At 37.1% G+C, this 22,219-nt stretch overlaps 4 protein-coding genes across 4 annotated transcripts; 3 read left to right on the forward strand and 1 right to left on the reverse strand.

The window, feature by feature from the left end:
- The first annotated feature begins 6 nt into the window (after positions 1 to 6).
- Positions 7 to 8,024, forward strand: LOC129247111 (protein brunelleschi). Its single transcript, XM_054886044.1, has 10 exons — positions 7 to 229; positions 307 to 630; positions 701 to 1,528; positions 1,714 to 2,796; positions 2,868 to 3,421; positions 3,482 to 4,020; positions 6,607 to 6,800; positions 6,896 to 7,087; positions 7,170 to 7,377; positions 7,450 to 8,024. Exons 2-10 carry the CDS (start codon positions 438 to 440, stop codon positions 7,721 to 7,723), a joined length of 4,065 nt encoding a protein of 1,354 aa, XP_054742019.1. The 5' UTR covers positions 7 to 229; positions 307 to 437; the 3' UTR covers positions 7,724 to 8,024.
- Positions 8,025 to 13,216: 5,192 nt separating this feature from the next.
- On the forward strand, positions 13,217 to 14,547 carry LOC129248379 (histidine protein methyltransferase 1 homolog). The gene is made up of 4 exons (XM_054887905.1): positions 13,217 to 13,401; positions 13,458 to 13,705; positions 13,771 to 13,937; positions 13,990 to 14,547. Exons 1-4 carry the CDS (start codon positions 13,307 to 13,309, stop codon positions 14,458 to 14,460), a joined length of 981 nt encoding a protein of 326 aa, XP_054743880.1. The 5' UTR covers positions 13,217 to 13,306; the 3' UTR covers positions 14,461 to 14,547.
- On the reverse strand, positions 14,521 to 15,885 carry LOC129248380 (interferon-inducible double-stranded RNA-dependent protein kinase activator A homolog). Its single transcript, XM_054887906.1, has 3 exons — positions 15,605 to 15,885; positions 15,167 to 15,520; positions 14,521 to 15,101 (listed from the first exon to the last, which is right to left on the reverse strand). Exons 1-3 carry the CDS (start codon positions 15,713 to 15,715, stop codon positions 14,685 to 14,687), a joined length of 882 nt encoding a protein of 293 aa, XP_054743881.1. The 5' UTR covers positions 15,716 to 15,885; the 3' UTR covers positions 14,521 to 14,684.
- Positions 15,886 to 16,830: 945 nt separating this feature from the next.
- Positions 16,831 to 20,949, forward strand: LOC129247022 (GATOR complex protein Wdr59). The gene is made up of 10 exons (XM_054885860.1): positions 16,831 to 17,438; positions 17,517 to 17,727; positions 17,803 to 17,935; positions 18,019 to 18,169; positions 18,252 to 18,425; positions 18,607 to 19,056; positions 19,115 to 19,306; positions 19,389 to 20,417; positions 20,480 to 20,701; positions 20,760 to 20,949. Exons 1-10 carry the CDS (start codon positions 17,139 to 17,141, stop codon positions 20,835 to 20,837), a joined length of 2,940 nt encoding a protein of 979 aa, XP_054741835.1. The 5' UTR covers positions 16,831 to 17,138; the 3' UTR covers positions 20,838 to 20,949.
- The last annotated feature ends 1,270 nt before the right edge of the window (positions 20,950 to 22,219 follow it).

A 22,219-nucleotide genomic window follows, 5' to 3' on the forward strand; every position in this document is an offset into this window, starting at 1 on the left:
ATTCACATACAACAAATATTTGACGTTGATTGGCAGTGTATAAAAAAAACTGATTATCTTAATAAATAATAGTTTCATTTAAATTTAACAATTTTACCAACGATTAATAGCATTCCCATAAAATTTTGTACAATTTGTTTATTTAAGAGAAAAGTTTATGGTAAAAACTGAAGTATACCACGAAAACATTACTTTGTGCAAGTGAAAGTGTTGGGGCGTAGGTGCATGTGTGAGTTTTATGGAAGAAGCACTTTGCTCAAGTGAAAACTGGCAACCATTCATTTTGTAATCTCTTCGCGAATTTAGAAGAAATTTTATTGGGGTTAAGCATCGAATTCAACAGTTACTTTAAATTCCTACATAATTCATATATCACTATCTTTCCGCCCATACAAATGATTTCGATATCGCATAGAACTCCAAGTAACAAAGGATAAATGCGTGCGAATGTCGGACTGATGTTGTCGCATGGGGCCAGCGAAACCATTATGTCGCGACCTGACTACGAGCAAAATGCGCTACATCATGGTTGTTTATTGGTGCTGCTGCGAGGCGTAGGACCATCTAAACCACGTTCGCTACAGAAAGCGTTTGATAAGGTTCGCCGCGTCAGCAATGTGAAAATAAATGGTAACCTATTGCCATTATCAAAATGAATATTTGAAATTTGAATAATTTGTTTTTTTTTTATATATTTTAGATTCCTCAGGTATTACTCGTGACATTTGGGTACGCTACATACACGACCATCCAGTAGAAAATAATGATTGGGGTGATTTTCAAACTCATCGTCGTCTAATCGGATTGATAACTATTGGCAAATTCGACAGTCAAACGGAGTTAAATGAGCTTTGTAGGCAGCATGAATCTCTGAAAGTGCGCTACAGTGGGACACTATATGACTCGCGTGCAATATTCTTTGGTCCATCACCAGCAAACGATGCTGATAAAGTAAATTCGGCTGGCGGCGACCAGAACAGCGAAGATTCTTCTTCTCCGCGATTAAGTGATAACGTCAATGTAAATTGTAATGTTGTTGCAAAACCTTATCGCCGACTGCAAGATGAATTTACCACACCCTCTAATTTTAAGGCTCAAGCATTTTTCTACCGAGAACAGGATTCTTGTAGCGATTTGGAGTCGCATATAGCTGAGTTCATACATTCGCTGTTTTGGGTATTGGAATCGAAACGATTGGATAGATCACGCGAAAAGGTAGAAAAAGTTAGTTTACTGCTTGCACCTATCGAGAAACGCGACTTTGTCGGACTCGATATGGATTCGCGCAGTAATCGGAAACGCTGTGTTGGACGAGTCACGAAAAATTTGGCCGATTTATCGCTTCAAGCAGGACTCGTTGAAGATGCATTAGGGTTATACCATAGTGCTTGCGAAACTTTGCGTGCCATAGGCGATTCATTGTGGGTGGGAGCATCCGAAGAAGGTTTATGTTCAGCGTCAGCAATACTCTTATATCCACATTTGCGTGAAAATGAAACGCTTCATCGAAACTCGTCACTGCAAGATGGTAAGTTATCGAATTTTTATAAAGTTTTATTTATTTATTAAAGTCAAACAAATGACCAAAGGTTATTTTTACAATGATTGCCCTTAATAATAGCCTACTAAAACAGAATTGTCAATAAAATAAAAATTATAAGTGTAGAAGTTGTAGAAGTTTTGGGTATTTAAAAAAATATTTTTATATCTTAGGATCATCGCCCTTGCGTAGCACACCGGAAAAGTGGCGGGCTAGTGATATGACAGTAAAAGTACATTCGTTCGAGCAACAGCACAATTCCCACACTGACGTTCATGCCGTCACCCCGACAGTGCAAATGGCATCCGCATCTTCATCCTGCTCTTCGGTATCTTCCATATTAACGAACTCATCGCCATCCGGTACGCCGACATCATCCTCTTCTACATCAACTATATCGGCAGCACAGCATGGTGCGCGTACGACGGAATTACCTGGCAACATACTAAAACCAGATGAACTTCATGGCTACTATAGACGTTCAATTATTAATTACAGTAAATACCGTAATGCCGCTGTAATAGAGACGGAGGCAGCGTTGAAAGCGGCACGCATTTGCATAGAACAGAATCGACCTCTAGATGTCGCCATGTTTTTGCAAAACATACTCTATGTAAATGTGAGCTTAAGTGAGCCAGAGCGTGTGAAACGTTTCGAGGTGATTACCGAGCTGTATCATCAAATCGGCTATCGACGCAAGGCAGCCTTCTTTCAACGCCTAGCAGCACTCAAATATGTACAGCACGGCAATCCGAATCCCGATTGGTCGCAGACATACCGCTTAATGTTGGAGAGTTTTTCTGGTTACCTACTTTCGCTAGACCCAATGGAGGTGATCGATAATGCTGCAGGTTGGCCTGCGCTGCAAATAGATTTATTGCAAGGTGTGATAGCAGCGGCCCGTCGTTTAGGGCATTCGGCGCTAGCTACGCGCCACATGACTTTCTTGCTGCAGACACAATGGGCGCATATGTCACCGACGGAGCAAAGTGAAATGTCTGTGCAATTACAAAACTTAAGTGCGCAGTGTGAAGGCTCACCAGTGCCTTTAGTGCTAGAAAATGGCACTGTTATACCGCCAGCCAATCTGACAGATTTGCCGTATTGCATTGATTTGGTAGTGCGGGATTTGCCGGCACATTTGCGGCCGCAGCGAATAAAAATCGCCAAGGCGGACAGTGGACCTTTCCTATTCACACCGATACACCTAAATTCGATGGATAGGCGGGAAAAGAAACGCGAGAAGCATAAAATTGGTAAATGCAAAAGTTAACTTTGCATATTTTTTTATTTATTATTAGTATTAATATCTTTAATACGTTTGCAGGGTTTTTCTGGGTACAAAACAATTTAAGCGAAGTAGCGATACGACTACGTAATCCACTACCATTCGAGTTGACTGTTAGCGATATGCGTTTATTGACCAATGGTATCGTATTTGAATCGTTGCCACAAACTGTGATTCTACAACCGCACGTGCCAACTACTGTCACCCTACATGGCACACCCATCGAGGTCGGCCAGTTGGAGATTCAGGGTTATAGCACGCATGCGCTTGGAGTCAAGTCGAATTGTCGTTTGAAAAACATGCGTGGTCGCAAATTTCCGCCCAACTACTTAGTGGATGTGATACCGGCTCTACCACGGATTTCTGTCAAGACTTCATTACCACAAACAGCTACATTCAGTCAACTGGCTAGCTCAGACATTGTCATTACGTCCGCCAGCTTAACGTTATATAACGGTGAGTCGTCGTCTTGCATTATAAACATCACAAATGAGAGTCCACTGCCAGTGGAACACTTAGAGATAAGCATCAATTCGAACGTAGAGCAAGAAGTACAGAAGAAAATCTTCAGAATTGATGAGAAAGAATTGCAAGTGAGTATTGGTTTTCGTAATAAAAAGGCTCAATTTGGTAATTTGTACTTTTTTCTTTAGTCAAAACTCCCCATTCAACCTAATAGCTCAATTGATTTCACGGCACATATTTATGGCGAAGCCGACTTCGTTTGTCCCATAGTGAGTCAGCGCGCCGCATCGGTGCATTCTAGTAGTACAGTAACGGCTGCATTGCAAGCAGATTATCCCGGTGCTACGATTGGTGGTGGCCCACATTCTTTACAGTATTCTAATCTATCATCGGGTCACGCCAGTTTGCCTTCGCGCGTTAGTTCACCTAACCAACAACAATCGTCATACAACCGACGTCATGATCCAAATAATCTAAGCTTTCGATCATCTACATCAGGTGGCACCAACACCGGTGGAACGCCATCATTAGCAGCGCTTAGTTTGCCAGTGGCTGGTTCACAAGGTACTCAGGGCTATGGTCAACATGTTGAAGCACAGTTTCGAATAAAATATTCAGGCGGCGAGGGTATGCAGGAAGGCTATTGTCGTCAATGTGCAATATCGTTTAATCTGGAATTGTTGCCAAGTGCACAGATAACGAGCTGGGATGTGCTACCAGCTGAAATGTAAGTGATTTTTAAGACTATATTAGGGGCAAATACAAAATATTTCACCTTCTAAATATTTTTGAATACTATTTTTAACGAATTTTTTTAGTTCAGAATACACTTTTTACATAGGTGGCCTAAACTAATTAATCAATTGCAATGTATACCTTGATTTTCTCGTTATTTTTTCTTCCACGAATTTTTAATTAAATTATATTTTAATAGAGGTTTTTTATAAGTCATATTAGAAGTTGAGCATATGCATCTGAAATTGGAAAAGCGCCTCCTTTCTCTTAGTTACTGGGAGGAAAGGAATCTTTAATTCAATCTGCAGAAGATTTAGAGCACACAATGAACTATAAAGGATATCTTCGGCTTCTTTTAGAAACATGGCAGTATGCAGCAACAGATGTTGGCCTACAAATGTCCCTCATGCAACGTGGCTTGTGACTGTTTTCGGATCGAAGAACTCGAATCCAACTTGTGATAAATGAATATGAAGGCAGCCAATAATCTTGCGCAAGAGTTGGCTTTTAACGTTAAAAATGAAGCTCGACTTCTGAAAGAGGAATTGAAACAGATTTGCAGCTCAATCCCCATCTTTTTTACGTAGACTACTCAACATAGGGTCGCATTTAAGTAATAAAATCATTATTCCTGCGTATTAACCTATTCTTTCGAGCTTAAAAAAAACATTTGGTGCTATAAGAAATGGATTGAGAATGAGGAGAGATCGGAAGAAGATGAGCTTGATATACAGGAAAAGAGTGCGAAACCTTTCTCGCAAACTTCGATATTTTAAAGCCGAGTTGTTTTCCGAAGAATAATTTATAAGCCATAAATATATAAACGTTTTGGGTGTTTGGCCTAGCTCCTCCTCTTATTTGTACCGTTGCGTCTTGATATTTTTATACAAATGAAGGGACCTACAGTTTTAAGCCGACTCCAAACGGCAGATATTTTTTATGAGGTGCTTTTCCATAGCAGAAATACACTCGCAGGTTTGCCATTGCCTGCCGGGGACGACGGCTATTAGAAAAACATTTTTCTTCATTTTAGTAATTCAAGGAGATTCGTACGTACTCCGAATAGTAGTCATGCACCAACCCATTCGGCTACGGTGACCGCTTTCGATTTAGAATCTGATAATCGAAGCATATATTATTTCAATTATGGATGGAGTAGACCTGCTCGTTGCTGAATAGCAAAAGTTGCGAATATCCATAAAAAAGGTAAAGGCTATCACGAAGTATGCATAGCAATAACGCGGTTAAAACTGCCCAAGCTACCAGATTACATCCCTATAGCAGACTGTTCTATGTTACGGGAATGACTGTGGTTTTCCCCGACCAGGGGCTGTCGCACACTGGGGATTTTGCGGAAAAAAGTCAAGTTTGCAACATACCACCTACGCAATGTTTAATGGTATTTCTAAATTCCAGAATAGAACCAACAATAAAATCAAAAAGAATTACTAAACTCCGACTTACAGTTTTTTTTTTTATAGATATGTCAAAAGTATAATTTTTTTATAGTATTGAACTGACCAAGAAAAAACTTCAAAGCCCAAGGTGGTTTTTTTTCTTTTTGCTTGAGCCGACTTCCAATTTTTTATTTTTCATTTAGGGTACGATATTTTTATATATTTTAGCCGGAAGAACAAAGGCTGTAAAGCATTTGATTATTTATTTATAATTAATTTTACGAAAAAAAAAAAAATCATATTCCTTCATATTCTTGGATCTGCAAGTTGAGCTACATTTACCTACGGTCAGAAACTAGTATCAACGTGTTGCTTAATAACGTCTCTTTCAGTTTTAATCAATTGCAGGTGCCACCAGGCGCCACTGATTATTTTTTAGCAATGATAATAACTAAACGCTTTCTAGTGTGTGCATAATGATAACGAAACACTTTTAATTTTGTTTTGACATTTTGAGGGTAATTCAGAATTATGAACTTACATGTATCCTGTGCGTAAATATTTGCTGGCTTATATTAATAAAAAAAAAATTAAAATTTATGAATTTAAAAAAAAAAAAAAATTTTTTAAACTTTTTTAAAAAATAGTTTTTAGACATGTTCTTTTCATACACAAATATATACAACTTCGGTAGTAATAAAAATGTAAATATTTTTTGTGATGTATACTTTTTTCCGCATCTCTGTACAAAAATCTCCAGTGTGTGTCGCCCCAGCAAAGTAACCCGGACTTTCAAGTCTTGACATTAAACAAAAATATAATCAACTTAAAACTCGAAGAGGGGTTAGAAATTTGGTACCGGTAGACCATGGTTTTAACTCGAGGGCAGGTATTCTACACTGAACATATTTGTATTTACATATCTACATACGTATGCTTATGTATATGTTAGATTGTTCCAAACAACCGTTAAATGAAAAAAAATTAGAATATTCTTGCGTAGAAGTGCCATCGGCTATAAAAATAAAAAAAATTAAAAAATATATGCAGATTTCAGTATCGTCCTAACTGATAATTAAGTACAAACCAGCCCGCTTTGTAATACCATTATTTTCATACCCATAAAAAATTCCCACCTTCATTAAATGTACAGTAACGCCGCAATTACATTTCTTTTTTAGTCCCTCGCAATTCTATTTGGTGCTGGATGTATCCAATTTGACTGCTCAAGAAATGTCGCTTAACTACACCAACAACAAGAGTATACTGATCGAGGCCAAAGAGAGTTGTCGTGTACCGATACCAGTCGATCGTTGTTCGCTAGAACAAGTGGTAGCGGCGCGTGAAGCGGAATATGCTGAAAATATGGAAAAAGGTATTAAAATGTGCCTGCATTGGCTGAACTGTAATATACCTACATACATATTTATATATGTAACTGAGCGAATGTCTTGTGTATATATTCTCCAGACCTATGTTACCGCACACAACTACTTTCATTTAGCGACAGTATTAGTAAACTATGCTCGGAACACATAGCAGAACGTGTAAAAATTAGTTGGCTGCTCACGGGTACTGATATACAGGGTATAGCGTCATTGCACGGTATCGTACTGACATCTGCTATGATTGATTTAACAACCGTATCGCCCCTTCAATGGAGTAAGAGTTATTTAAAGAAAAAAAAATCGAACATTTGCTCAATATTTTTTTATTCTTTTTTTAAATTTATTTTATATTTTAGTGGTCTCCTTCCAAAATACACCCGTCCAGCCGCAATCGGAAATTGTATGCGCCGCTGGCCAAAGCGCCGTGCTCAATGTAAGCGTTTGCAATCAGTCAGCACAACCGTTGCGCAATCTCGTGCTCACCATCAAGTTCTATCAGGACTACTTGAATGGCATGGAAAATTACAATTTGGATACGCGCGTTGCAATATCCGGGCCTAATAGGTAATATAAAAATGCACCTATATATTTTTACGCGTGCATACGTATAAACATTTTTGCCCTTCTCACATACAGAGTTTCCATACCGCTTCTTCAGAAACACGCACAAATTCAACACGAATGCACGGTGATCTTCTTTACGCCCGGTCGCTTTAAGGCAAGTATACAGTGCTGTTCTAAGCCCCAACCTCCAGCAGTGCAACCAGCTGGCGTTCAAACGCTTGATAGTGGTGCTGCACCAGCTTTGCAAATTAATGAAATTGTTGGCAGCACGGCAAGCTATCATGAACAACAGGAGCATGTGTGGAAATTTATACCGCCCATTGAGGTTACCGTAATTGAGCAATAATGCGAAATATGCATGGTTATAAGTTATCTTGTAAGGGCAGGCAAGAAAAAGGTTTGCATAGGTTCTGTACAACGCTTTGCTGCTGCGTGGTTGGCTAGTGTTGCGCATTGGTGCTTTGGAACAGCTTTCACATTTCTACGCAAACACCAATTGAATTAGTACTATTTCGACGTTCGATTAATTAAATTGCGCTTACATTTGATATGGATTAATTTTTTGAAGTGTATTTAGTCCAATATATGTAGATGCAGTTTTTTTATTAGTTCGAGTAGCTGATTGAAATAAATGTGCTGTACGATTAGATGATGGCGGGGATATTTGTTAACTTTTGAGATATTTGAGGATTTTAAAAATACTGCTCGTTTTATCCATGTTTTTGCCATATAGAAATACAGCAAAAAGAGCAATTAAAATATAACCTTTATCAGCCTCTATTTTAAAAACATCCAAATATGATTTTTCTAATAACAAATTAAACATGTTTTAGCTGAAATTTCAGACTTAGAAAAAATTATTAATTTAAAATCTGTTAATATACTGAACTAATAATCGAAAAACTGCGTAGCTCGTTTATGTGAAGAGAAACTCCCCAGCATAAGTGGTTTACAGAGCAAACAAAATAAAATTATAAATATACAAATATTGAAACCATGAACGTCGTAAATAATCGAAACTTATGTATCTAAACAAAGTAGTTATGTTACTATAAAAAATGTTTTGTTATTTTTTTACCAAATAATGCACATAAATTCATCTGTGATATGCTGATATCTGCAGCCTCATTCCAGACGGGTTTAATGTGCTCGTGTTACTGAAAAAAAAAACTATAAAAAAATATTACCGCTTACTATAATTTCGTTCTTTTTTTGTGCTATTACATCGCTATCTTTATGTACGCTTGTACTCGAAATTCATAAATATATATATGTATATGCATCTGTTGCTGTGAAAAGTATAAGCAAATTCTAAAAGCAATTGTTACTACAGGCATAAAAGTTTATGAAAGCAACTAGAAAACGTAAATAAATAGAAAATTAACTGCAAAGTTTTACAAGCAAACAAGTAATTTGTGTGTGTGTTTACGCTTAATACATAAAGTATAACTAGTTGCAAAATAAATAAAATGAAACTATTATTTAGTAAATATTGCATTAATCAAATAAACACCTACAAACAAAATCGACTGATGTAATTTTGCTGATATTCAGTAATTTATAACAGTCGTTAAGTCATCAAATTTGAAATTTTATGCTAGAGTCAATTTTTGTTACTTGAGACGGTTCGGATATTCACTAACTTACATGCACAAGAAGTTCACCAAATTTAGTGGTGGAAACCAATAGAGACAATCAGCTGATAGCAAGCATGGTGAAAGGATTTTTAGAGGTGTACATAGCAGGCCGCTATTCGTCTCTGTGAATTTGACAGAATTAGTTAATGGGTCATCTGTGGTTGATGGGTTGACGTCACTTGGATCACCAAGTGGCTTCTTTATGAAAAAACTGAGATTGTGTTAGTGATATTCGCATGGGAAAATATCAATAGTCACACCATCGATGGTTTTCGCAATTCCTGGAATTACTATCGTAATAGTATCGTTGTTATCAGACTATCAATCGATTAGTAATTTTCCGAAAAACTATCGATAATATCGAAAAATTAGCCAAATGAAAGGTATGTTATGAAAATTTTTAACTCAAATACATACAACATATATTCAAAATGAATTGAATTCATGTTAAACGCTAACAAAAAATTGTTTGCGAAATGTTTGCTGTGCAAACAAATTAATTAAATTGTTTAACAGAAATTCCTACATACCAATGTAGAAATACATATGAGGAAGACTGAGCAGTGTTCGTTATTTTATTTTTCACAACATTCCAAATGTTTTGCATTATAAATCTTATCCGTTAATTTTTATTTAAAATCGCCAAAAACTATGCATGGCGGAAAAAAATTACGAGCAAATTGGCGAAATCTTTCGGTACAAAATGTAATAGACTTAACCCTAAATTTTTTTTTTTAATTTAAAAATGTACTCCGCGTAATATTTTATTTTTTCTACGAAAGCAAACCGTACATTTGTTTTCAAACGAATTGTTCTTTGCACGGAAATTCCAAGGCGAATGCAATAAAAACTATCTTATAATACGTTCACATATAAGTAGATGATCTACTTTTTCGTGCTTAGCTCTCAATCCGTAATTAAAAAGCGAGATTTCCCATACAAAACTTCTCTCCCAAAACCTGAGATTATAAAATAATCCTAGAGAATAACCATACTTTTTGGCATACAACCCTTTGTTTCCTGTGTGATAGATTATTATTTTTACGCGTGTAATTCTTCACAAACGTCAAAGTAAAAACTAAATAAAATGGATGCCGGCAAAGAAAACATTTTTGTGGAAATAATTCTAATAAAATGTTTGTTAGATATTATTAACTATGCATTCATATAACAGAAAAAAATCGTGTGTCCTCTTATTACTTATTATAAAATGTAATATCGAATTTCGAATGCGTATTGCTGCCATAATTTTTTGAAACCTCAGTCAACGTCGTTTACGGATTTCCTCCAACTGTTTATTATTAGCAGCATTAGCCGCCAATTGTGCAATTAAATTAGCTATTCCTTCTCCTTGTATAGGGTGATCAATCATGAGGTGCTTTTTTCAATAGTTAAAAAAAAAAAATGTAAATTATGTTCAAAACCTTTATTTATCATTTGAAAGGACATTCTTTGAAATTTACTTTTTGAATATGACTTCATTCAAATGTTGGCCGCAACTACGCTTAAGGTGGTCCATTCTGAAGGTCCAATTTTCAATCACTCGTTCGAGCATTTCGACTGGTATGTCGTAATGTTGGCTTCCAGAGCTTCAATCGTAGCTGGTTTATCAGCATAGACCTTGGACTTCACGAATCCCCAAAGAAAAAAGTCCAAAGGTGTGATATCACAAGATCTTGGTGGCCAACTCACAGGTCCTAAACGTGAAATCAGCTGCTCTCCGAAATGACTTCTCAATAAAGTCATTGTTTCACGAGCTGTATGGCACAGAACGCTGATTTTAATAATACAGTTGAACAATTTGTAGACGTTGTTGAGGTGTGAGTCTTTCCATGATGAAATGCCAAACGCTGTTCAACAAATCCACGATGACAGTTTGCCACAACTCGCGCGCGATCTGTAAAAAAACGCAAATGAAAAAAACTCCTCTTAATTGATCACCCTATATTTTCTTCATATCGTTAGCAATAATTAAACAAACCAAAAACACCGAATTTGAGGAAAAACCTTTCACAACAGTATTGACAGATAATTGTCAATTTTGCAGGTAATCTGCCATATGTGAACGGGTAGATTAATTTTGTGGATTTAAGGGTAATTCATGCATATGTGAACGTACTTTTACCGTCAGACATCCCTACTAATATTATAAATGTGAATGTAAGTTTGTTTGTTACGCTTTCACGCCAAAACTACTTAACCGATTATTACGAAACTTTGTACACATGTTTTTGGAGGTGATAGAAGTAACATAGGATACCTATTAGTAGATAGGGTCTCGAGATATAGGTCAAAACGTGGACCCGGGTAACCTTCGGATGTGTATATACAATATGGGTATCAAATGGAAGCTGTTGGTGAATGCTTTAGTTCAGAGTACTTTTCATGCCGCTCCGTGACTAGGGTCTCGAGATAGAGACCAAAACGTGGACCCTAGAATATGTTTGTACAATATGGATATCAAATTGAAGCTGTTGGTGAATGCTTTAGTACAGAGTATTTTTCATGCCGCTCCGTGACTGGGGTCTCGAGATATAGGTCAAAACGTGGACCCGGGTAACCTTTGGTTGTGTATGTACAATTTGGGTATCAAATGAAAGCTGTTGATAAGTGCTTTAATACGGGTAATTTTGATACCTATTGATGACTAGGGTCTCGAAATATATGCCAAAACGTGGACCCGCCGTGCCTTTGAACCCAATTAAACCAAACTTACACACATTGTTAATTAGGTATTGAAGATGATTTCCGTATAGTTTGAATACCTATTGGTGGATAGGGTCTCAAGATATAGGTCAAAACGTGGACCCGGGTAACCTTCAGATGTGTATGTACAATATGGGTATCAAATGGAAGCTGTTGGTGAATGCTTTAGTTCAGAGTATTTTTTATGCCACTCCGTGACTAGGGTCTCGATATAGAGACCAAAACGTGGACCCTAGAATGTGTTTGTACAATATGGATATCAAATTGAAGCTGTTGGTGAATGCTTTAGTACAGAGTATTTTTCATGCCGCTCCGTGACTGGGGTCTCGAGATATAGGTCGAAACGTGGACCCGGGTAACCTTTGGTTGTGTATGTACAATATGGGTATCAAATGAAAGCTGTTGATAAGTGCTTTAGTACGGGGTAATTTTCATACCTATTGATGACTAGGGTCTCGAAATATATGCCAAAACGTGGACCCGCCGTGTCTTTGCACCGAATTAAACCAAACTTACACACATTGTTAAGTAAGTATTGAAAATGGGTTTCGTAAAGTTTGGTTGTAATTCGGAACACTGGCAACGCGTACAGCGTTCTTTTGAACCAGCCATAATGTCGTTTACTTTTTTAACGCTTGGGGCGGAACTGAACTGTCAAATTGACAGTGTGAGTTACAATGTGTCAATATTTCTTTTTGATTTGGATGCCATAAGGAGAAGACGTAAGTGCAAAGTGTAAAAATTGTTTGTGAACTTTTTTGAAGTGGATTTTGGAACAGTGAATAATTTCTTACGAAATTTGAGAATTTAATGTGAAATTCGAATGTTCAAATGAAATTATGTGTTCGTGGAAAAAAAAATTTTTTTCGTTTTTGCTTTTTTTTGAAAAATATAAATGGATAATGGTTAAAAAAACTCCAATGCTTAATAAAACATATAAATTGAAACGGAAAATTCATGGATGATCAGGAAAAAAGACGATTGTTTCTTAGTTATTCATTTGCGTTGATTTGAAATTCAAAAACAATCTTCTTTTTTCCTGATTTTCAATTTATATTTTACTAGCACACCCGGCCCGCTTTGCTGGGCACACTAAAATAGAATAGATATGGTTTAGAACAGAAAAGATATGGTTTTCATATTATTTATTTCTTTATTCTTTATTCAAAGAAACAAAACAAAAACAAACTTACATTCACATTTATAATATTATATATTAGTAGGGATATTTACTCAAAAACAAATAGAAAAACAAAAAATTTTGTTTATGCCAAAGCGCTTGAATAAAGAATAAAGAAATAAATAATATGAAAACCATATCTTTTCTGTTCTAAACCATATCTATTCTATTTTAGTGTGCCCAGCGAAGCGGGCCGGGTGTGCTAGTTAGAAATATAATTGTGAAGTGAATTACGAATGGGAGAGCCAATTCTGTGCTATGGAAACAGAGCATTATTTTGATCGAGTTTCTAGTATGGCATCGCTGACCACACGTGTTGGTTATTACCGACAAGTTGTTTTGTTTACCAAATAGAAAAACGTATTTCCACAAAATCTTGTTGAGCTAACCGGATTTTATTTACAAAATGTTTAAATTTGCTTTTAATGTTGATATTGATAATGACAATCCTTTCAGTAGAAAAAATAATGAAAAGGAATTGAACTTAATACCTACTACGAGGTATGTATGTATAACCAAAGCATTGTTCGCCTGTTTATTCAAAAGTTTGATTCCAGTCAAAATGAGCTGAGCAATGAACCTGAAGAATGGTACGAAGCAGAAAATGTACCTTTAAGCATTGAAACACTGGAAAACTTAGATGTATATAAATTAAATGCGAGAATATTAAATATTGGCGATATTTCCATAAAACACATTATGACAAAATTTCTATTAGATCACATAACTGGCAATAGTGAAGACAATAAAGGTATTAGCAAAGCCGAGCAAAAACATTCTGACCTCATTCCAGGCATTTATGAAGGTAAAGAAATTCTAGATATGAATAATATTAAAGGAGAATGTACAGATTTAAACTTAAATCCATAGGTGGTGCGAAAATCTGGGAGTGCACAGAAGACCTTCTGCAATACTTAGTAAAAACTTTTAAGCCACAAGAGTGGCGCGGAAAACGGGTGTTGGATCTAGGCTGTGGCGCTGGTTTGCTTGGTATTTATGCGTACAAGTGTGGTTCAACAGTGCACTTTCAAGATTATGTGAGTACAATTAAAAAAAGAAAATTAACTTGCTAAATAAAATCTTTCATAGAATAAAGATGTTTTGACACAAATTACCATACCAAATGTTCTGTTAAATGTAGCCAGGGTGAAATCTGATGCTGATAAATCAGATATATCGAATGCAGAACAAATTCAACGGAATGAAATTGACGCATTGAGTAAAAGTTTGCAATTTTACTCTGGTGATTGGCGAAAATACTCTGACCTAACTTCACAAGGCGGAGAATGCACAACGGATAAGTTCGATTTTATACTAACATCAGAGACAATTTACAATCCTAAAAATCAGCAAAAGCTGTTGGAGACATTATACAGAAAACTAAGTCCAGGCGGTGTAGTGCTAGTTGCCGCAAAAACATACTATTTTGGTGTTGGTGGAGGACTAAGGCAATTTGAGGACTTGATTATAGCAGATAAACGATTCCAATGCAAAATAGTCTGGACTAGTACGGATGGCGTAGGTCGTGAGATATTAGAATTAAGTTTAAACAAACAATAACTTATTTAATTTTTTATGGTCTACGAAGTACACGAGCATGTAATTAAAGAAAAAAAATAATTTAAATTATAATCGTTTGTTGGTACATTTTAATAATCACATGAAACAATTCCCTTTAATTAATTCATTCAATAAGCATCCGTTGAGCTTGTTTTTTTTTTTTTTTTTTTTTGAATTCATATATTGTGATAATAGTTACTCCTCTTATTCTCGTAAATTATTTTTCATAGCATCACTTTGAAATAATCAATAATATCTCTGTACACTTTGCTCGGCGATCCAGCGAATACAACATCAAAGTCACAGTTCATCTCGACAAACAACATGGCTTTTCCTTCCGATGAGTGCATTTCCGAAATTTTTGGTTTGATTTTTAGCGCTTCCAGTAAATCAATTACCTGATCCTCCTCATTCTCGTATGTAGTACTAGAAATTATTTTATACGCTGCGTTTTTCAATTCGGTATAAAAATTCTTGAAATAATTGTGTCGATCACAGAGTAAGACCCCTGGTATTTCACCGGTACTGGATTCAGTCATTTCACGATAACTTTTAAATTTTTTATAACGTTCCGCTTCAATATCTTCTTGTGCATCTTGTAACGTAGCTACTTGCATTTGATGCTCCAATCTAGACACATCCTATATATACAATAATAGTGAATATAAAATTAAGTCATTTACCTGCATATCATTAACCCACTTACATCAACAATTATACGTAGCATTTCATAAGCGGCTTTCTGTCGTGCATCCTTTTTCTTTTCTGAAACTCCATAACGCCGTATTGAAGCAACTGTGCATAACGCAGTGAATTCTGGCGCATCTGGTGTGCCGGCCTGTTGTACAATTTCGATTGTGGGTAGCGGCATTTGGTGTTGTACGCAATAATCACGCAACTGGACTATGACGTCAGTAGTTGGTATGTCAGCATGGAAATCCTCGACGAGTTGTGGCATGTTGCTGAGTCGCAAACGTTTTATGACTGAAGCGGCAGCCTGGTGTTTTGCATCTCGTTTAGACCGACCTCTACCCTCGGCGACGGTGTCCATAAAGGAAATCTTTTAATAGATCAGATGAGATTTTTCGCACTTAATAATGCACAATATATAGTAGTCCGTGTTCTACGGCAGCGTAAATATTACCTGGCAGGTAAAACTACCGTCTTCCTCGTCAACGTACTCGTAGGTTGGTGGCTGTACCTTGTTTTTAGCACAATATTCCTGTAATGCCGAAACGGAGGACTTACCAACCATTTTGGTATAATTATACACTTTCGAAATTGCGGTGATTCCCCCAATAAATATGCAGGGATAATAAATATGTGCCCTTCCGCGTAACTTAACGTTTCGACATTAGATTTTTGATTATTTCCAATGGTCAATTTCAATGAAATTGCCAATCGCGACAGCAAATTGAATGAAGTTGGCAATTCATGCTGTGAAATATATTAATGCTGAAAACAGTGAACACCGCACGGAATCCCTCACCGCATGCCTTTCACCGTGCACAAAAACTCACCCCGAGAACAAGTGCGTTCTTTTAATTACATATCACATATCACATATCATACACAATACATCGGTTTGTGTGTGTATGTGTTTGGTTGTATCTACACAATGTTGCCATTGATATTTTTGCTTACACACTTTTTCACACATCCGCGTTATCAGTTACAATTTTTCATTGTTTAATAAACCAAAGCCAAAAACCAACAAATGCAAATAGTTCATTTATCTATAATTAACTTTATTCAACAGTATTTTTAAGCTATTTTAACAAAAATTATAATTTTTCTAAGTTTATTTTGTAAATAATTTCGAAATGTACTGCTTGGCAACACTGTGTGGTGAGAGAGCAATCAGCTGGGTCGGAATTACGGATTTTTTTTAATAATCGTGAAATAAAATCTACGGTACTACGAAACGGAAGGAAGGAACTTTTCGTTTACATGGGGTTCTCATTATTTTGATCGAAACAGCTGAGTCGGTATTGCGTTTACTGGCTTCACTGTTTTCAGCATTATATCCGGCCAAGGACTGTCACTCCAGCAGCATTCCCCGTAAGTATGGGGAATGTTTATGCTGCTACAACAACAACAACATTACTTACAGAAGCTAAAAACCGCGACAGAGCAATACCATGATTCATGAATCATGAGAGCAATAGTGAGTTTGTTTACATTCGCATTGGATTTGTAACATTTGAACCAAAGAAGTTACCAAACTACCAAATTGAGTAAACAAAATTCTGCTTCTGCTCTAGCGAATTCACCTTCTACGAATTCACCTCATGAATTATCGATAACATTTGTTTACTAGTTGCTTCCGTGACTGTTTCCGTATTTGTTTTCATTAATTAACGCTGATAACAATAAGCAGTGCGTCAGAAGAGAATCTTTTAATATTCTCTTGGTGCGTTTTCTTTTTGCGTGTTTATTTTCTTATTGCGATAAAGCCAAATTTCGATTTAGCGTTGCAATATTCTTTTAATAATAATACTTTGCATTTGGAACATTTTTAAAACCTGAACGATGCAGTCGATTGCATACGCGACAAATTTTCTTAATATTGACAACAATTTTTAACAACACAAAGGAAGAACTTGATTCCTGTAATTTGCAAAATCGCAAGAAATTTGGACGTCATTGGAATTTAAGGCAGCTTCATCAACTCAAAGATGCCTCCAACTTCTGAGTCGGCAGCTACCGGCAACAGCATTCGTGGTCGGGAGCGTGAAAAGGCACATATTGTGCAGCAAAGCAACAAGTGTTATGAGCATCGCGAACTGCAGGCCACCGCTATGTCTGTAGACTACACGGGACAATGGGTTTTGTTAGCCGGGCGACGTCATTTGGCATTACAGCGGCTCGGACAAGATGATGGTACTCTACATGAATTTCAAAGAAATTCGAAGTTTGAAGTGTCGGCGGCGGAATTTGCTACACTACCAAATCGGCAGGAGTATTGTGCTATAGCGGCAAGTGAAACTGATAATAAAAAATATTACAGATATCAGTTTTGTTTAATTTAATTGATTTTCTTTTTTGGCTTGTAGACCAGTGAACACATTGACGTGGTGACTTGGGGTGCAGCAGATATGCAGCACTACCATTCGTTGCGGGGTCATACCCGCATGGTGACCGATATTGATTGGCATAGCAAAAACAGCAATTTGCTGGTGAGCTGTTCTGTTGATACTTTCTCACACATTTGGGATTTGCGCGATCCTCGAAAGCCGACTTTATCACTGAGCGCAGTCTGCATGTGTAAGTATAGCTGCGAAATCGTACATATATGGTACTTTTTATTTTTATTTTATGTGATATATGGTATATCACTAGCTGGTGCAACACAGGTTGGATTTAATCGTGTCTCTGGCCATTTGCTAGCGGCGGCACATGATGGCGATCTCCGTATATGGGATATGCGAAAGGGTTCTTGTCCTGTACATTATATCACTGCGCATTTGAATAGGTAAGCTTCAAAGTACACTTATATACAAATGTAAGTATGTTTTTGTAATCATATGTATATATGAATATATATATCACTTGCAGGGTACACGGCATCAATTGGAGTCATTTGCGTGAAACTTGTTTGGCTACAGCGAGTCAAGATGGCACAGTGAAATACTTTGATGTGAATAATCCGCGTCGTGCAGAGAAAATTATAACGATGTCCTCTCCAGTGTGGCGGGCGCGTTATACAGTATGTAACTTTTATTGTGTTCTGGCTTTATGTATTTCATTTCTCTAAATTTGGTACATTTATGAATTTAATTTGCTTATAGCCCATTGGTAATGGATTGGTTAGCATCGTTGTGCCTGCCATGGGACGCGGTGAGAACAGTTTACTGTTATGGAGCAATAGTAAACAAACAGATCCTGTATGCTCATTTGTCGGACACACTGATGTCATACTTGATTTTGAGTGGCGCCCAAATCGTGAAAATATCTCGGAGATTGTAAGTTCAAACCGGAGCATTTATTTACGTAGAAAAAACAAGTGTACGAAAAATCCCTGGTTTCGTGTGAAGATTAAGTATAACAATTTATTGTATAAAAAATGCATTCTTCTGTAGAAAAAAAAACTATTAATAATATCCTTGTTTATGCAAATTATTACCATAAATCATTTATATTCAGGAACTGGTTACATGGTCACGTGATCGTAGTTTGCGCGTGTGGAAGATCGATCCTACGATGCTTAAACTTTGCGAACCGGATTTCGATTGTAATGAAGTGTGTGATACGCCTGACTCCTTTGCGGAAACCCCCACAAAATTTCAGCCAATACACTCGTCATCCTTATATCAGCCCACTTTGAGTTTGACACGCGCTGGTGCCGCATCGCTGCCGACCGAAACCTCGGACAGCCTAATAATACCAACTATATCACGATCACCACCGCCGCCACTGCGAAAAGAGGATGCACATATAGCGCGCTCACTGACTGATCAGCCGACTTGCTCGCTGCATCATGAATTTTCGCTGCTTAATAGGAATATGCCACATGTGGAGGTGGATGTATTGGATGCGATTAAGCGCTATGCCGTCTTTAAGATTTCAGCTGGTGGTCACATAGTGGTGTTGCAGGTGCGTACGAAGAGTAATGGTTAATGTGTTTTAATTTCAGCTGTTTTTTTTTTCATAGACTATTTTTCCAACCGAGTATCCGAGTCCCAATGTAGGCCCTGAATTCTCTTTTTGCGAGGGTACTACACTTCACGAACAACTATCATCGATTTTGCTTAAGACTCTCAAGACTAACGCTCTACAGCGCGTTAAAAAATCACGCACCTGCTTGGAGCAATGCTTACGTGCCTTAGTGGCTGCCATGAAAAAGGTTTGTTTAAATCTGAATGCCGATAATGGGCTATTGGCTGTCATTGCTATCTTACCCGTATCTTCATTTCTCCCGTATATAGTCCGTTGGTGGTGTCACTGATAAATCTCAACTGCGCTTACAATCTCCTCGCTTAGAAGGCGCTTTAAGTGGCGCTTTACATGATGCCTGCATTCCTTATCCCCGCACTTCGAGTGTTAATTTCAACGCCACCGGACTTTTGGTTACTTTCGCACAAGCCCCCCATTCCAAACGCTTAACTCTGCGTCATCAAAACACAACTCCACGCACATTTTCGGCTATTAGTGGTGGTGTTCTGCTGGGCAATGTACTCTACACGCACCGCGAATCAAATTCATCCTTCTATTTGCAAGACCGGATGAGCGCCAAACACTCGAAGAATCGTTCAATGCAAAAACAAACAAATGCCACGCCTATCGTGCATATTTACGAAGCCTGTAAGTTGCTGAATATTAATTGTGAAATGGCAAAAGAATTTTCATTGGACAAACGCGATTTACGGGCAACTTGTCGCCGTAATCGGCACGTTTGCGAAACACACGACCGCTATGATCTGGTGCCGATTTGGACGCTTGCCGAGCTGATAGCTACGCCAAATATACCGAATGAAACGAAGTATGAAACGCTTTTCTATAAGGATCCCTTCAAGAAATTTCTTCTGGAGGCATTAATCATGCATTTCGCTGGTGCTGGTGATCTGCAGACGGCTGTAATGTTGGCATGCCTCTTTCACAAATGTCCCTCAACGTCAGGAGAATTGGGTGAATTCATGTCGACTCCTCCACGAGGCTTCCAACACAATAAATTACAGCAATTGTCCAACACGTCGCCTTACCACACAGTGTTGCCAATTGATTACCATGCATCTCATCCGAAATGCAGCACAGCACTAACTGTTAATGTGCATTTGAAGCAGCTGCGTAGCAACTCATGGTCGGATTCGCTGGACTGGGTCGACTCAAAGCATTGTAACTCTGACTCGTACTCCTGCTCGCTTATAAGACGCACAAAGATGCCACTTTTTGACCATCTCAAGAAAGTGTATGCGGATATATTGTTCGGATGGCAATTGCTGACCAAACGTTCGCTGGTATAATAAATATGGAATACATGATTTTTCTTTAAAATTCTTAAATAATCGTCTCTTTATAGATTCTAAAGCACACAATGTTCTCGCAAACGCAGCCGCACGGTGTTGAATTCGTCACGGAATGTACAGGCTGTAATAAAATCAAGCGTACGCCCTCATGCGCCAGTTGCCAGCGACCAGTACTTTTCTGCCAGCTTTGTAATCTGCCAGTGAAAGGTGCAGCCAATGCGTGTCTAGCATGTGGCCATGGTGGTCACATGGCGCATATGATGCAATGGTTCAATGTGCGTGAACATAATAGAGCTAAAGATCTAAATAATTCTTTATGTTTAATTCTTACAGAAACATAACATTTGCGCATCCGGTTGTGGCTGCCATTGCTTGAAGCAGACGGCAGCGCTGTTAGAGCTTATGAACTGATTCACTGCCTTATGTATTTCGAACGGTAGTCTACGAAGAACACAAGTTAAAAAAGCGAAAAAGAGTACAGATTTTTAATGACTGTAAGATGTAGGCGGTAGGTCAACACTATTACTATTAATTGTGTATCTGTAATATGGATGTCGAGGTTTTATTTTAATGATATTCTGAATAAAATTAAAATTAAGAAAAAAATATTTGTTAAATTATTATGCTCACTACTTATTTTGCTCGCGAATCGATTGGCTCAATGTTAATTTTTTTAATTTGCTCACTTTCTCAATCTATAAATGGTTGGAGCGAAGTATTTGGCATATTAAGCTAGGTACCTAAAGGATCTTTCAAAAGACGCGTCAAAGTGTTGTTTTAAATAAAATATTTAAAAAGTTAGATTTTTTCAGATCTCACTATTTTTATTCAAAATACGGCTCTCAACAATATGTGAAAAATGGCATCATTTAAATGTCCAACATAACAGGTGAACGTCTACAGGTAAAATTCACCAAGCAGTTGATTTATGAATGTCTAATTGTTCAGGCCGTCGAGATATCGATGTTGCATGTTTTTTAGTAACCTTTGCGCTACAACAACAATATTCTCAGTTTTTGGTCTACCAGCCCTTTTTCTATCCTCGACAGAACCAGTTTCTTGAAAATTTTCACCAGCCTTTGAATTGTCAACTTTTTCGATTGTTTCGTAATAAGTTTCAATAATTTGGATGCGTTGTTCTACTGCTTAAAATTGAAGTACATCTGCCTACTTGACAAATTCCAAAGATAACATAAAATGAGGTACCGTCTAGGAAATATTCACCACTGACATTTAGGCGTCACTTTTGAAAGATCCTTTACTTCTGTGTCTTTTATTTCGCTCCTCAACTTTTCATAAAAAGTATAAATTTGGGACAGAATTTCAATTTTTGCCTATTTGTTTTTTTTTTTTTTGGTATTGGGGTCGGAATTTCAATTTGTGAATATTTTTAAGTTTTTTTTTTTATTCGGGTACGGAATTGCAATTAGTGTTTATTTTCCTGTATTTTTTTTTATTTGGTGACAGAATTGCAATTTTTGCCTATTTTTGATTTTTTGTTTTTTGGGGACAGAATTTAAATTTTTGCAATTTTTATTTTTTTTCTTTTATTTGGGGACAGAATTACCATTTTTCCTATTTCTAAGTTTTTATTTTTTATTTGGGAGCAGAATTGCAATTTCTGCCTATTTTTGATTTTTTGTTTTTTGGGGACAGAATTTAAATTTGTGCATGTTTTTAATTTTTTTCTTTTATTTGGGGGCAGAATTACAATTTTTCCTATTTCTAAGTTTTTTTTTATTTGGGAGCAGAATTGCAATTTCTGCCTATTCTTAAACTTTTTTTAGGGGGAC

Source organism: Anastrepha obliqua, chromosome 5 (assembly GCF_027943255.1).
Source record: "Anastrepha obliqua isolate idAnaObli1 chromosome 5, idAnaObli1_1.0, whole genome shotgun sequence".
NCBI lineage: Eukaryota > Metazoa > Arthropoda > Insecta > Diptera > Tephritidae > Anastrepha > Anastrepha obliqua.